Below are 12,855 nucleotides of genomic sequence, written 5' to 3'. Positions count from 1 at the left end.
GGAGCTTCTCACCTGCCCCTGCAGCATGTACCTGAGAGTGGCATTGGTGTATCCCATCACCACCATACTGTACATGTCAGAGCAGCATGCACCGTAAAGTAGCTTCTGGCTATTACCTCTCCTTCCCCACCCAATGGTATGTCCCTGAGACTGCCTCGTCTATGCTTTGCCTCCACTAGTGATGTGCAGCTGGGTCAGCATAGCTCACTTACTTTCCTTCATCCCTTGAAGAGTGCACCTGAAGTTGGTGTCTGTACCTGCTCCCCCCCCACCCCACCCCACCCCCGATCCACTTCTGAGACCAGCATCTACTTAAGAGTTTCATACAAAGTGTGCTTAGCACAAAAGTGATGAGTCGCAGAGATGTTCATTGAAATCCCTGCTGTGTCTTTATCCTTGTCAGGACAAGGATAGCCTGAGCTTGTAATCAAGAGAGAACACTGGTGTTGTATTTGATTTGTACTTGTTTCAGTATCTGCTGCTATGTCTGCTTCATTTTTATCTTTTATTTCTGCTGATGATATTGCTCCGAGTTCATGCCTGAGGTCTTGAGTAGAGATTAATTTTATCTTGCATGTCTTTTATCATTATTTTCTTTTTTCTGCTCTGTTTTCTTTTCCTTCCTGCTTGATCATGTTTGTTTTTGTCTCCTTTTTTCTGCACCCATGTTCTTGGCCCCTTTCCTTAGCCCATAAGAGAAAGATTGAACTGGTTAGATATCTCATGTCTTGTTATGTTAGTGCACAAGTGCTGGATGCCTTCTCAAAGCATGCCAGCATATTGGCTGCCTCTGCCTTGGCAACTTTTCAGGATGGTGCTGAACAGCCACCCCCTTTCCCATTTCTGCCAGTTTCCAGCTGCCAGAGCAAGAGAGTTTCCAAACAAGATGGTTAGTAACCAGATTCATTCTGTGGTAGAACTAGATGCTGCTGTGGGTTCTGTCATTCTTGATGTGATGCCCTAGCCAGATGTTATGGGATGGATGGATAGATATATCATGGGCTCTGTCCTGTTTGTGGTTTATAGAATTAAAATGTTGGAAGACGCTTGAGAGGGAGGGAAGTTATATTTTAAGCACAGAAGAGATTTCCTTTAGGCTGTATAGGACACAGTCCTGAGAAGACTGCACTTTCTCTCAAAATTTTCACTTGTTCAGCTGTTGTAATGTTTTATTTTTCTGTTTGTAGTCCCAGCCACAAAACTGAACCCTTTGAATAACAGCAGCCTGGGGCACAGTGTTAGCCGCTATGATCTACTGGTGTGGTTCGAGATCAGTGAACTGGAGCCCACTGGAGAGTGAGTCCTGCTTCTTTCTCTTATTCCCATCCTATCCCCCACCTTTTTGCTGCTTCGTGAAAATAAGTACTGTATTCCTAATTAATCTTTCCCAAGAAATGCAAACATATATTGTTGTTGTTCTGTCCTTTGCTTTCTAGCCTAGGCTGATTGATCATATGGTTTCTTGTGCATTCTTTGTTTCCTGACTTGGCTCTAGGTACATCCCAGCAGTGGTGGATCACACTGGAGGCCTCCCCTGCCAGGGCACATTCCTGCTACATCAAGTAAGCAAAAACTTGCCTGCTGTGGACTGACCTTTTTTTTTTTTTTAACCAAACTTTTATTTGAAGCAACAAAAGCAATGTATTTTACACTGTAATAAATGTCTTAATATAATATAATTGTGTTCTTTATGTCATAAGTCATTTACAAATAATTTCTTTCCCTGAGCTGCCTCCTTCCCCACCCATTTAAAACAGCTATTCAACCATTCCATCCTTTTTAGAACATCTATATGTACTCTGAATAAATCCAAGCTTTTTATTTTCCTGGCCATTAAGAGATGGCCCAATCCAGAAAATATGTCCACATATCTTCATACTGTTGAATCTTATTAGTAGGCACAGAAACAGAAGAACGAGTCTTTGCAGACAGCACAAACAGAGCTTCAAAAGCACAGCTAAGATGACAGAAACTATACAGTGCCAATGGTGCTAAGAAGTTCTTTATTCAAACAGGGCATATCTCAACATGGGCCATGTTTCGGCCAATCAGGCCTTCATCAGGAGTCTAAATACAAATTAAAAATACATATATATAATGAGGTCAACCTCAGATCTATTTGCAACCGAGAACAACAAGAATGTCATGCATTTGGTCCATTGTCTGAGCCCCAATTTCCTATCAGAAAATTCATTTTCCATACCATGTTTATTTTTCAATTCCATTAATATCCAAGACACTTCAAAAAAATACAGAGAGAGGCAGTGCAGTCTGCAACACAAGACAAGTACCATAAAACCCTGCTGGAAGCGGGATTGGCCTACTTGGTGGATGCTATTTATGACATGTTACAGGTTATGGCCCGCAGTACGTCTTTGACTGTCACGGCATGTTGGCAATTCTGGTTGTGGCATTGGGCAGCGGATGCAACATCAGTCACATCTAGTTAAACTGCCATTTTGGGACAAATGGCTATTTGGAGAAGATCTCAGTAACTTGGTGAAAGAACTGGGGGAAACAGCCACAGCAGTTGCCGGAGTATCAGCTGAAAGCCTCTAGTCGTCTGTCTTCAGGAGGCTCTTGATCTCAAATTCGAGACAGCAGATGGTACTGGCCTGGTCATCAACAGTGTGGTCAGAAGTCCCACTTTCAGGCACACCAATATTCCTTTTATGCTGACAGGAAGACCTCTGTCAGCTAGACTGCCCAATGCCTCCCAAGCTTTGCAGTGATGTGAGGCTGGTCCACTCTTCTCCTTCCTCCAGTGTTTTGGGAGGTGTGGGCCAAAATCACAAAATCCAGATCATAGTAACATAGTAAATGATGGCAGATAAAGACCAGAACGGTCCATCCAATCTGCCCAACAAGATAAACTCATTTTACATGGTATATAATACTTTATATGTATACCCGAGTTTGATTTGTCCCTGCCTTTCTCAGGGCACAGACCGTAAAAGTCTGCCCAGCACTTTTCCTGTACTAAATGTTCTGAAGCTAATGTCGAAGCCCCTTAAAATTTACACTCCAGCCCCTCCATATCTATTCAGTCACAATCAGGGCACATTCTGTAGAAGTTTGCCCTGCACCAGTTTTATTCTCCAAATACCGGCGTCGCCACCCAATCTCCGCTAAGATTCCATAGATCCATTCGTTTTAAACAGGATTCCTTTGTGTTTATCCCACTCATGTTTGAATTCCATTACCGTTTTCATCTCCATCACCTCCAGTGGGAGGACATTCCACGTATCTACCACCCTCTCCTTGAAAAAATTCTTCCTGACATTACTCCTGAGTCTACCCCCTTCAACCTCAATTCATGTCCTCTAGTTCTACCACCTTCCCGTCTCCGGAAAAGGTTCGTTTGCGGATTAATACCTTTCAGATATTTGAACGTCTGTATTATGTCACCCCTGTTTCTCCTTTCCTCCAAGGTATACATGTTCAGTTGGCAAGTCTCTCCTCGTACGGTTTGAAACGCGAATCCCATACCATTTTTGTAGCTTTTCTTTGCACCCCTTCCAGTCTTTTTACATCTTTAGCAAGATATGGCCTCCAAAACTGAACACAATACTCCAAGTGGGGCCTCACCAACAACTTATAGAGGGGCTTCAACACCTGGTGGTTATACCCCTCTATGCAGCCTAGCATCCTTCTGGCCACAGCCGTCGCCTTGTCACATTGTTTCTTCACCTTCATATTCGACGACACCAACACCCCAAGGTCTCTCTCCTGAATCGAGCTTACTAATCTCTCCCCTCCTATTTGATATCTCTTTTGGGTTTCTACACCCCAAATGCATGACTCTGCAGTTTCAGACCAGTGGATTCTGGATATTTTTACAGAAGTTTACAAGTGGAGTTCTCCCGCCCAGTCACTCCTCTCTTCTTGAAGTCTCCTTGTCGAAGGGGAACCAAAGCGATTGAGGTTCAGGCCACTGTAGATTGCTTGCTGGCGCTCTGTACCATTGTGTCAGTTCCCCAGGCCAAACAGGGACAAGGCAGATACTCCGTCTACTTCATTCTCCCAAAGAAGGAAGGCACTTTTCATCTGGTTTTAGATCTCAGTGGACTAAACTGCTACCTCTGAGTTCTCGCTTTCGCATGGAAACACTAGGAACAGTCATAGCCTCGGTTCAGTTCAGAGAAATCAAACGGCTTACTTGCATTTATCCATATGGCTACTGCTTCAGAGGTTTCTATGTTTTGCAGTGCTAGGTGGTCACTTCCAGTTCAGGGCTTTGCCCGTCAGGCCTGCTATGGCTCCAGGAATATTTGCGAAGGTTATGATAGCGGTGGCGGCCTTCCTTTAGCGCCAGGGAATCAGAGTTCATCTGTATATTGATGACTGGCTCATTTGTCCATCGTCCTATATGGACAGTGAATTGGTGACAGACAAAGTTGTCCGTCTTCTGCAGTCATTGTGTTGGGTGATAAATTTTGAGAAGAGCAGACTAACTCCATCGCAGACACTGGAGTATCTGGGATTTCTATTTGACACAGCAAGGGAGAGGATCTTCCTCATGGAATGCAGGAGGTCGAAGTTGGTTCAACAGATTTTTCTCTTCAATCAAGGCAGGCCCGGGGTTTGGGATTATGTTCAAGTTCTGGGGTCAATAATAGTGGCGATGGATAGGCAAGGACTCATATTCAGCCATTACATGAGTCTCTTCTCAGCCGCTGGTCTCCATTGTCACAGAAGTACGACCTTCATCTTGGATGCTGTTTGCCAGATGGAGTATGCAGTGGTGGTTGTCACTCAGGAATTTGACTGACAGAGCTCTCTTTCCAATAACACAATGGGAGGTGGTGACAACGGACACCAGCAAGTCGTGTTGGGGATCTCATTACAAGGTCCATCTGGCACAGGGCACCTGGATTGAACAGGAGTCTCAGTGGTCAATAAATCACTTAGCGCTCAGGACAGTGCAGAATGCCTTACACTTCATTCCCTTTCTGGCGGGGGCCCCAGTCCAAGTTTTCTTTGACAATGTGATGAAGGTGGCTTATATCAACAAGCAATTCTGGACCTTAAGCCATCTGATGGCAGTAGAGGTAGCCTACCTCATGAGTTGGACTGAGAAAAATCTTCTCTGCTTGTCGGCAGCTCACATCTCTGGGACCTTGAATGTAGAGCTGAACTTTCTCAAAGGCACTCCTTGGACCCAGGAGAATGGAAACTATCCAGCCAGGGGTCTCAGCTGATAGTGGACCAATGGGGTTCTCCATTCCTGGACTTGATGGCAATGAAAAGTAGTGCCAAAGTATCCAAGTTCTTTAGCCATTAGATGCTTCTGCTGTTCTGCAACCTTGGCCGGAGACACATCTACTGTATGTCTTCCCTTCTTGGCCCATGTTAGGCTGTATGTTGAAAAGGATTGCATTGCACCAAAGTCGAATAATTCTTATAGCCCCGGATTGGCCGTGAAGGTCATGGTCTGGTACTCTTGGAGGATCTGTGTCCCTTTGGTCTTACTGCCTAGCCATTAAAATGACTGTGTTGAGACAAAAAGGTTATTCTGATTCGGTCGTTGCTACCTTGCTTCGGGCTCAGAAATGCTCTACATCCATGGCATATGCGAAGGTGTGAAGGACGTTCAAGGGCTGGTGTTCTAAGCGCGGACTTCCTCCCTTCTCTGCTCAGATCACGCACATCCTAGCGTTTCTCCAGGCAGGCCTTCAGAAGGGATTGGTGTTGAGTTCTGTTAAAGCTGAGGTTGTGGCTTTGGCCTGTTTCAAGTTTGTTTAAAGCTTGCTACCCTGCCCATCTGTAATACCGACTTGGTTGGCTTACAGACTACAAAGTGAGCATAGAATAGGAGGAGAAAGGAAAAAGGGACAGAGAGGTTAGAAGGGGTAGGAGGGAAGAACTACAATATCATGATAGGAAAGGGGGGGATAGGAATACACACTTGGTAGGGAATCTCCCAGGGTCCAAAAATGCAAGCGAAGGGGTCAACGGAATGTCGCCTGAAACAGGTAGGTTTTCAGGTTGGCTTTAAAGTGGTCTAGGGAAGATTGAGTTCTTAGATGGTCTGGAAGCTGGTTCCAGAGCTCAGTGCCCTGAACTGAAAAAATATAACTCCTAATTTTAGCGTGAGCAATTTTGTGTACTGTAGGAACAACCAGACGTTGCTGGGTCAATGAGTGAAGGGTGCATGTAGGGACATATGGGGATAGGAAACATGCTAAGAAATCAGGCTCTCCAGTAGATCTGATTTTGAAGACTAGAAGCAAAAGTTTATAGATAATGCATTGTGGAAGTGGCAACCAGTGGGAGATTATCGGGAGGGGTGTAACGTGATCAAATTTCTGAGCACGATATATTTAACAGCAGTATTTTGAATGTTGCAAATGGTAGAGATCCTTAGTTGTAAGGAATTTGTACATGGAATTGCAATAGTCAAGTTGACTAATAACTAAGGAATGAATAAGAACTGTAAGGGCAGAGGGTTGAAGTAAGCATCGACTAGAGCCGATCAGTTTTAGGTGGTAGACTGATCGATGAGTAACAGCAGAGAGTTGCTGGTGGAAAGTTAGGTCATCATCAAAGATTACACCAAACATATGCACCCTTAGAAGCCTGTGGGGATTGGAATATCAGAAAGAATTATAGGCGAAGCAAGGAAAGCATTTCCACAACCACGGAATAGGAGCATTTTAGATTTCTTGGGGTTTAGGACTAGTTGTTTTCCTGAAACCATTTAGTAAGCTGAGTCAGTTTTGAATTAAGGTCTAAGATGTCATGTAGGTTTAGAGGGTCAAGAGTATTTAACAGTTGGATGTCGTTGGTGTAGACAAATGTGGTGAACCCAAGAGAGTGCAATAAAGTCAGAAGGGGTGCTAAGAAAATGTTGAAGATTAAAGGGGATAAAATAGAACCTTGCGGCACACCTGAGACAAGAGAGAAAAGAGCCGATTGGGAGTGAGAGGTCTGTACTATGTAGGAATGGTGGGCTAGGTAGGAGTTTAACCAGGCATAGGCATTATCACGAAGCCCTGCCTGGTGGAGTTGGAAGAGCAGTAAGGAGTGATCTGCTAAACCGATTGAAACTTGTCAAGGCAGGAAAGAGTAAGTTACCATGCGAAGCATAGTAGTTTCTGTACTATGGTGGGGACAAAAGCCAGTTTGGGGAGGATGTAGGATCTGGTTTTGAGTAATATGTTCCGTAATTTGGTGGTATACGATAGATTCTGTAAGTTTGGCCAGGAATAGGAGATTGGCAATTGGACGGTAGTTGGCTTGGTCATTGAGGGACTGTGCCCTGTCTTTGATCTTAGGGTGAACATAAGCAATTTTCCAGCCATTTGGCACTATGCCCATGGAAAGACTAAGAGAAGCCATGGAGTGAATATAGGGGAGAAATGCTAGTAGAAAACGCTCGACTAGGCAGGAGGGAAGAGGATCATGTGGCACTGTAGTAGGCTTCATAGATTGAAGAAGCTTACCAAGCTCTTGCTGAGATAGGGAACTAAAAGATGTTAAGTTGACTGTAGGAGTAGAAGACGCCAATGTGACATTAGTCTGAGTTATAGATGGTGGTAAAGACTTGAGGGGCTGTCACTGATAGTGGAATCATTACTAAAGATGCATGATGCTGTTGAACTTTATTTTCAAGGAATCTTGCTTGAGACTGATCGTCTGGAGTATTGTGAGAAGAGTCTGGAGTAGTGTTGTAAGTAGTAAGCGAGCGAAGGATTTGATAGAGCTTTGCTGACATGGGAGCTCTAGAAATTTGTTCTGAGTAGTAGTCCTTTTTCCGTGAGAGTAGCAAGACTTTATAGGAATGCACTCTAGACTTATAGGTAATGAAAAGGAGGATAGAAGGATTATGCTGCCAATTCCATTCTGCCTGGCGGAGCTGTCATTTTTGTTGCTGTAACTCTGCAGTATACCAAGTTGCTTGAGGGTTTTGTGGTGCCTTGGGGGTATGGGAAATTATGCCAGAGTATCAAAAACTGAGTGCTGTTCAAAATTCCATGAATCCACTTGCTCATCTAGGGAAAGTATAGTAAAAGATGGCAAAGTAAAGGAACAATGGTCCAAAAGAGAAATTACGAATGTCCCTGTAAAGGGGCAATGAGTGGACATAGCGAGCAGAATTCTGCTGTAAAACATATTTAAAGGAAATGAAGGAATGATCTGACCATAGTAGGGGGAGAAAAGAAACCAGACTGAGAGAAGGAGTAGAATCTGGGGAAGAAAGAATCAGGTCCAGAGTTTGGCCCCTACAATGAGTAGGTTGATCCACATGCTGGGTTAGGCTCAAATCAGAGAAACTTTTGAGCAATTCAGGGTTGAAATGAGAGGTGGGATCATCAACATGAATGTTGAAGTTTCCAAGTACCAATGTATGAGAGTGGGAAGTAAAGAAATCAGTAAGCAAGGTTTGTAGTAGTTGAAAGGAGGAGGCTGTGGGTGGGGAAGGATGATAGAGTAACAGAAATTGTAGGGGTGGAGATGAACTCAAATGACATCTAAGGCAGAAGAATGAATCACTGCAAGGCCCCAGACATGATGAGCATGTCTGTTAGCTAGATGGTAAGAATAGCCAGGTGGGGTGACTTGATTTATATAGGAAGCATCTGCCTCAGTTAGCCACGTTTCCGTAAGGCACAGTAAGTCTAGTTTGTAGGAGACAACGAGATCATGAATGAGAAAATACTTATTCCACAGAGAGTGAGTGTTATGGAGACCAAGGGAAGAGGCCAGACAGTCAGCCGATGGGAGAGGAGAGATCTAGAAGATCTAGAGATCTAGGGCGCGGAAAGGAAGGTCTATATCCCCAGAACACTGGGATAGTGTTCGAAAAACACATTGCAAAATTACAGAAAAAAAAAAGGGTAACCGCACTGGATAGACGAAAGATGCAGGAGGTCATAGCCATTTGTAGGGGCGTACAAAGGAGCAAACTCCTTTTTTGCACTTCTTTGTGCACATACGGTGCATGCGCCACTAAGGCTTGTCAAAAAATATCACCACCTGGATGAGGTAACTTCCGGGATGGGAAGGGTGTTGCAGCTTGGAAACAGCTGCATTTGCGGCAGTTTAGTGCAAAAATAATATTGGCATTTCATCTCAACAAGTCTGAGAAGCACCAGCTCCACAGACTTGTTGAGATGAAATGCCAATATTATTTTTGGAAGGAAGGACCCATGTGCAGGGAGATCCCATCTCCAAAATGCGAAGAAAGGGATCCCGACAAGAAAGCCCAAAGCTGTGAAACCCTACGTGCCGAAGCAACAGCCACAAAGAACGCTTTCACTTAAGATCTTTCAAGGAGGCCTTCCGGATTGGCTCAAAAGGAGGTTTCTAAAGAACCTGAAGGACTAAATTATAGTTCCACTCTGGATTCGGCGTATGAAAGGAAGACCACAAGCATCAAACAATATCCAGGTGAACTACAGGAGACTTCTCTGTAGTTGACCCTTGAAACTGCTGCCTTTCCTGTGTTTTTCAGGGTCTCTACTCGGTGCCTGCTGTCCTACCAGTCGCACTAAACTGCCGCAAATGCAGCTGTTTCCAAGCTGCAACACCCTTCCCATCCCGGAAGTTACCTCATCCAGGTGGTGATATTTTTTGTACTTAGAGTCCTCATTAGATATCTGGAAATCATGAGTTTCGCAAATCGGACGAATGTTTGTGCTTTTTGGTAAGCAGAAGCTTGGCCTCATGGCTTCCAAGCCCACATTTGTTAGATGGCTGAATGAGACTATCGCGTTAACTTGTTTGCAGGGAAGCAGGCTCCTCAGACCTTGCAGGCTCATTCTACGAGGTGTACAGCGACATCCTCAGAGGAGACTACCTTACTGTGTCTAGCAGATATTTGCAGGGTTGCAAAGTGGTCGACGCTGCATACCTTTGCCAATCACTACAAGGTGGATGTTGGGGGAGGGCACTCGGAAGCCAGTTTTGGGGCTTCAGTTCTCAGGGATGTGACGACAGGATCCCACCAACTCTAGTGATTGTTTTTAAACATCTCACAGGTTCTGGAATAGTGGGAAGCTATGTAATGCAAGGGGAAATTAGGTCTTTCCTGATCATTTTCTTTCCATTAGTCCTTCCCACTATTTCAGTGGCCCGCCCAAGGTTTCTGAGATGTTTATTTGGTGTGGAGTATGGGTAAAATAATGACTGTCACCTTGCATGGTGCTTCCTGCGTATCTCTTGTTCTCTACAAATTGTTCAGAGATGAGAGAGTTCCACACCTTTGCTCTTCTGGTTAGTGTTAGTCTAGCAAGTTGTTTAAGGTTGTTGTGTTTATTCTGAGTTTCTCCTTACTGCTTGTCTATGTAAATACTGAGGAACTGGACTGGATGCCAAGAGAGGAGATATCTGAGCTAATTTTTTAGTTTTCTATCTCCACCTGTTGGTTGATGGTTATCTCCACCTGCTGGTTGATGGTTACAACTATCCCATAGGTTCTGGAATTTTGGGAAGTACTAATGGAATGAATATTATCAAGCCCTAATTTCTCCTTCTCTTTGGGAAGTAGGATCAAACAGTCACACAGTCCCATCTGCCCATCCCGAGGTTCAAGTACTCTTGCTGGATGAACTGTCACTGTCTGAGAGGAGTTGCAGGGTGGAAACTGTGGCAAATACTCAGAAGCCTTTTCCAGAGGTTTGTGAGCTCTGAGACATGGGATAGGCTTAGCTCCCTGAGGTGGTGACATCACCCATATGTGTGCCTGTTGGATTCTGTTGTCCACAGAGAACACCTTACAGGTGTGCAGCTTCACTTTATTTGTATAATGACTTTTTCTGTTTTGTTTAATAGCTAACATTTATTAGCCCTTTTGCCTACTGCTGCACATTAGGCCACTATTTTTAGAGAGCTCTTTACAATTTTTTGAAAAGCTGCCATACTAGAGACCATCACTGCATGAGATGATGTGGTTTGTTTTCATATGTTATTGCTTATCTCTTGCTGACTGACTTGTGAAATGCTGCAGGGAATTCAGCGCAGACTCACAGTTACCATCATCCATGAGCGTGGTAGTGAACTGCACTGGAAGGATGTGCGGGAGCTGGTTGTTGGTAAGTATACAAGGCCCAATATGTGCAAGGATGTGTGGAAGTGGTTAATTCTGTTGGGGTATGCAAGTCTCTGCACATGTAGTCCCAGCAAACTGCTGTTTTACATTCTAACCCTTCTGGGTTTAAGGGCTCATTTTCTTTTGGTTGACCATGTTGTGTGTTGCATGTGTATTTTTTTTTTTTTTGCCTCTAGTGCCTTCAGCTGTGTCTGCTGTCCATAGTAATGCTGGGGCAGCTTGGATCCCTTTGCTTGACCCCGGGGCTGGAAGTTTTCCTCCTCTGAGGTGCTCCCTCCATGCCACTAGTTGGCTAGTCAGTACTACAGCTATAGTAGTAGATTTCTTCCTTCTTTTTTCTCCTGGGCTCTGAGTTCACTATCTCTGCAGTACACCCAGCACAGCATTCCTGGTTTGTTTGTTTTTTTCCTTCTCTGCGATTGTTCTGATGTGCAATACTCCATCCCTTAAGGACGAATCAGGAATAAAGCTGAAGTGGCCGATTCCGCTGTGGATGCTGTTCTGTCTCTTAATATCATCTCTGCGAAATACCTCAAGTCTTCTCTCAGCTCCAGCAGGTGAGTAGGGATTGCCTGCCTGTCACTTTGAAGTGCAATATCTATAACTTTACATAGAGAAGGATGAGGCTAAAACTCTTTGCTCGTAAGACCAGATGATGTCAACCTACACCAGCAGCAAACAATAAAAAATATAAGTTAAGTGGAAATTAATTAATCTTAAATCAGCATTGCAGACCAGGAACAGCAGATCTGACACACATTTTCTAGCCTCCATCCCCATTCATATGGTCTTGGAACTGGGGCATGGTCCTGGCACATACTTGAATATAGTACACATGCCCTTTTCTGTTAGTCTCTGATCTTTGCTGGGCTTAATCCAGCGCCTCAGGTTCAGAGAAAACAGATTCTATTATGTAGCATCCCACTGTTTGTGGGATAGTTATGTTCATCAACCATCAGGTGGAGATAAAGAACTGAAAACTGAGCTGAGACATATCTCTTTTGGCATCCAGTCCAACTTCTCAGTATTTACTATCTCCAGCTGGTTTTGAGTGCTTTGCTCTTGGTCCCCAGATGAGCTTTGCATGTGTCTTGAGTCTGCAGCAACATATCTGAAGGTCTTCAGATCCCTGTCTTTGGTGCCCCGTGAATTTTCTTCTTTCCTCCCTTCACCTCTCCCGTGTTTTCTATGGAGCTGTCCTTTTCCAGCACAACAACCTTAAAAGAAAAAGAAAGGAGAAGGAAAGATGTTTGCTGGAGAGCGTGGGACAGAGTATCAGTCCTGATCCTTTCTCATCTGGGGTGATACTTGTCGATACTGTGAACTTGGGGGGAGCAGCTGGCAGTGGTAATCCAACTAAAGTTTGACTGAGAACTGCTGGGAGGGCTGCAGGTTCTACTTGGTGCTGAGGAGAGATCCTGGCTCACTGCTTGGGACATGTGCTGCACTTGTGACAGTCGGGGTGAATGACGATTCCCGCAGAAGCAGTTAAGCGGTGTTCCCGCTGTTGGATCTATTGACCGGTGTTGGAGCATTGTAATGCGTGCAAGCCAGGAATCCCATGGTACGCAGAGTTAATGGCGTCAGCACTTCTTCAGATTTGGCGCATCATCTGATGCCGGTGTCTGCAGGCTCTCCAGCAGGACTGATGTGCAGTTCGATGTAGGAGAGCATGGGAATGGGTGTCAATTTGTCGGGGCTGACTATCAGTGAGGAGCAGCCTCTGTATGATCACGCACAGAGCAAAGCTGCCATTTTAAAACCTCGGGGCCCAAAAGAGCATTCAGCTGCATTGGGATCTT

General features: G+C 44.6%; 1 protein-coding gene across 1 annotated transcript in view; it reads left to right on the top strand.

The window, feature by feature from the left end:
- The window catches only part of LOC115482563 (6-phosphogluconate dehydrogenase, decarboxylating), a 419,310-nt gene that overhangs the window by 338,082 nt on the left and 68,373 nt on the right, over window positions 1-12,855 (top strand). The window contains exons 20-23 of the mRNA XM_030222454.1: window positions 1,188-1,296; window positions 1,496-1,562; window positions 10,952-11,036; window positions 11,505-11,610. Of these exons, the coding sequence (XP_030078314.1) occupies window positions 1,188-1,296; window positions 1,496-1,562; window positions 10,952-11,036; window positions 11,505-11,610 (367 nt within the window). The remainder of the gene's footprint in view (window positions 1-1,187; window positions 1,297-1,495; window positions 1,563-10,951; window positions 11,037-11,504; window positions 11,611-12,855) is intronic.

Source organism: Microcaecilia unicolor, chromosome 13 (genome assembly GCF_901765095.1).
Source record: "Microcaecilia unicolor chromosome 13, aMicUni1.1, whole genome shotgun sequence".
Classification (NCBI taxonomy): Eukaryota; Metazoa; Chordata; class Amphibia; order Gymnophiona; family Siphonopidae; genus Microcaecilia; species Microcaecilia unicolor.
This window is presented reverse-complemented; position numbering and strand designations above follow the sequence as displayed.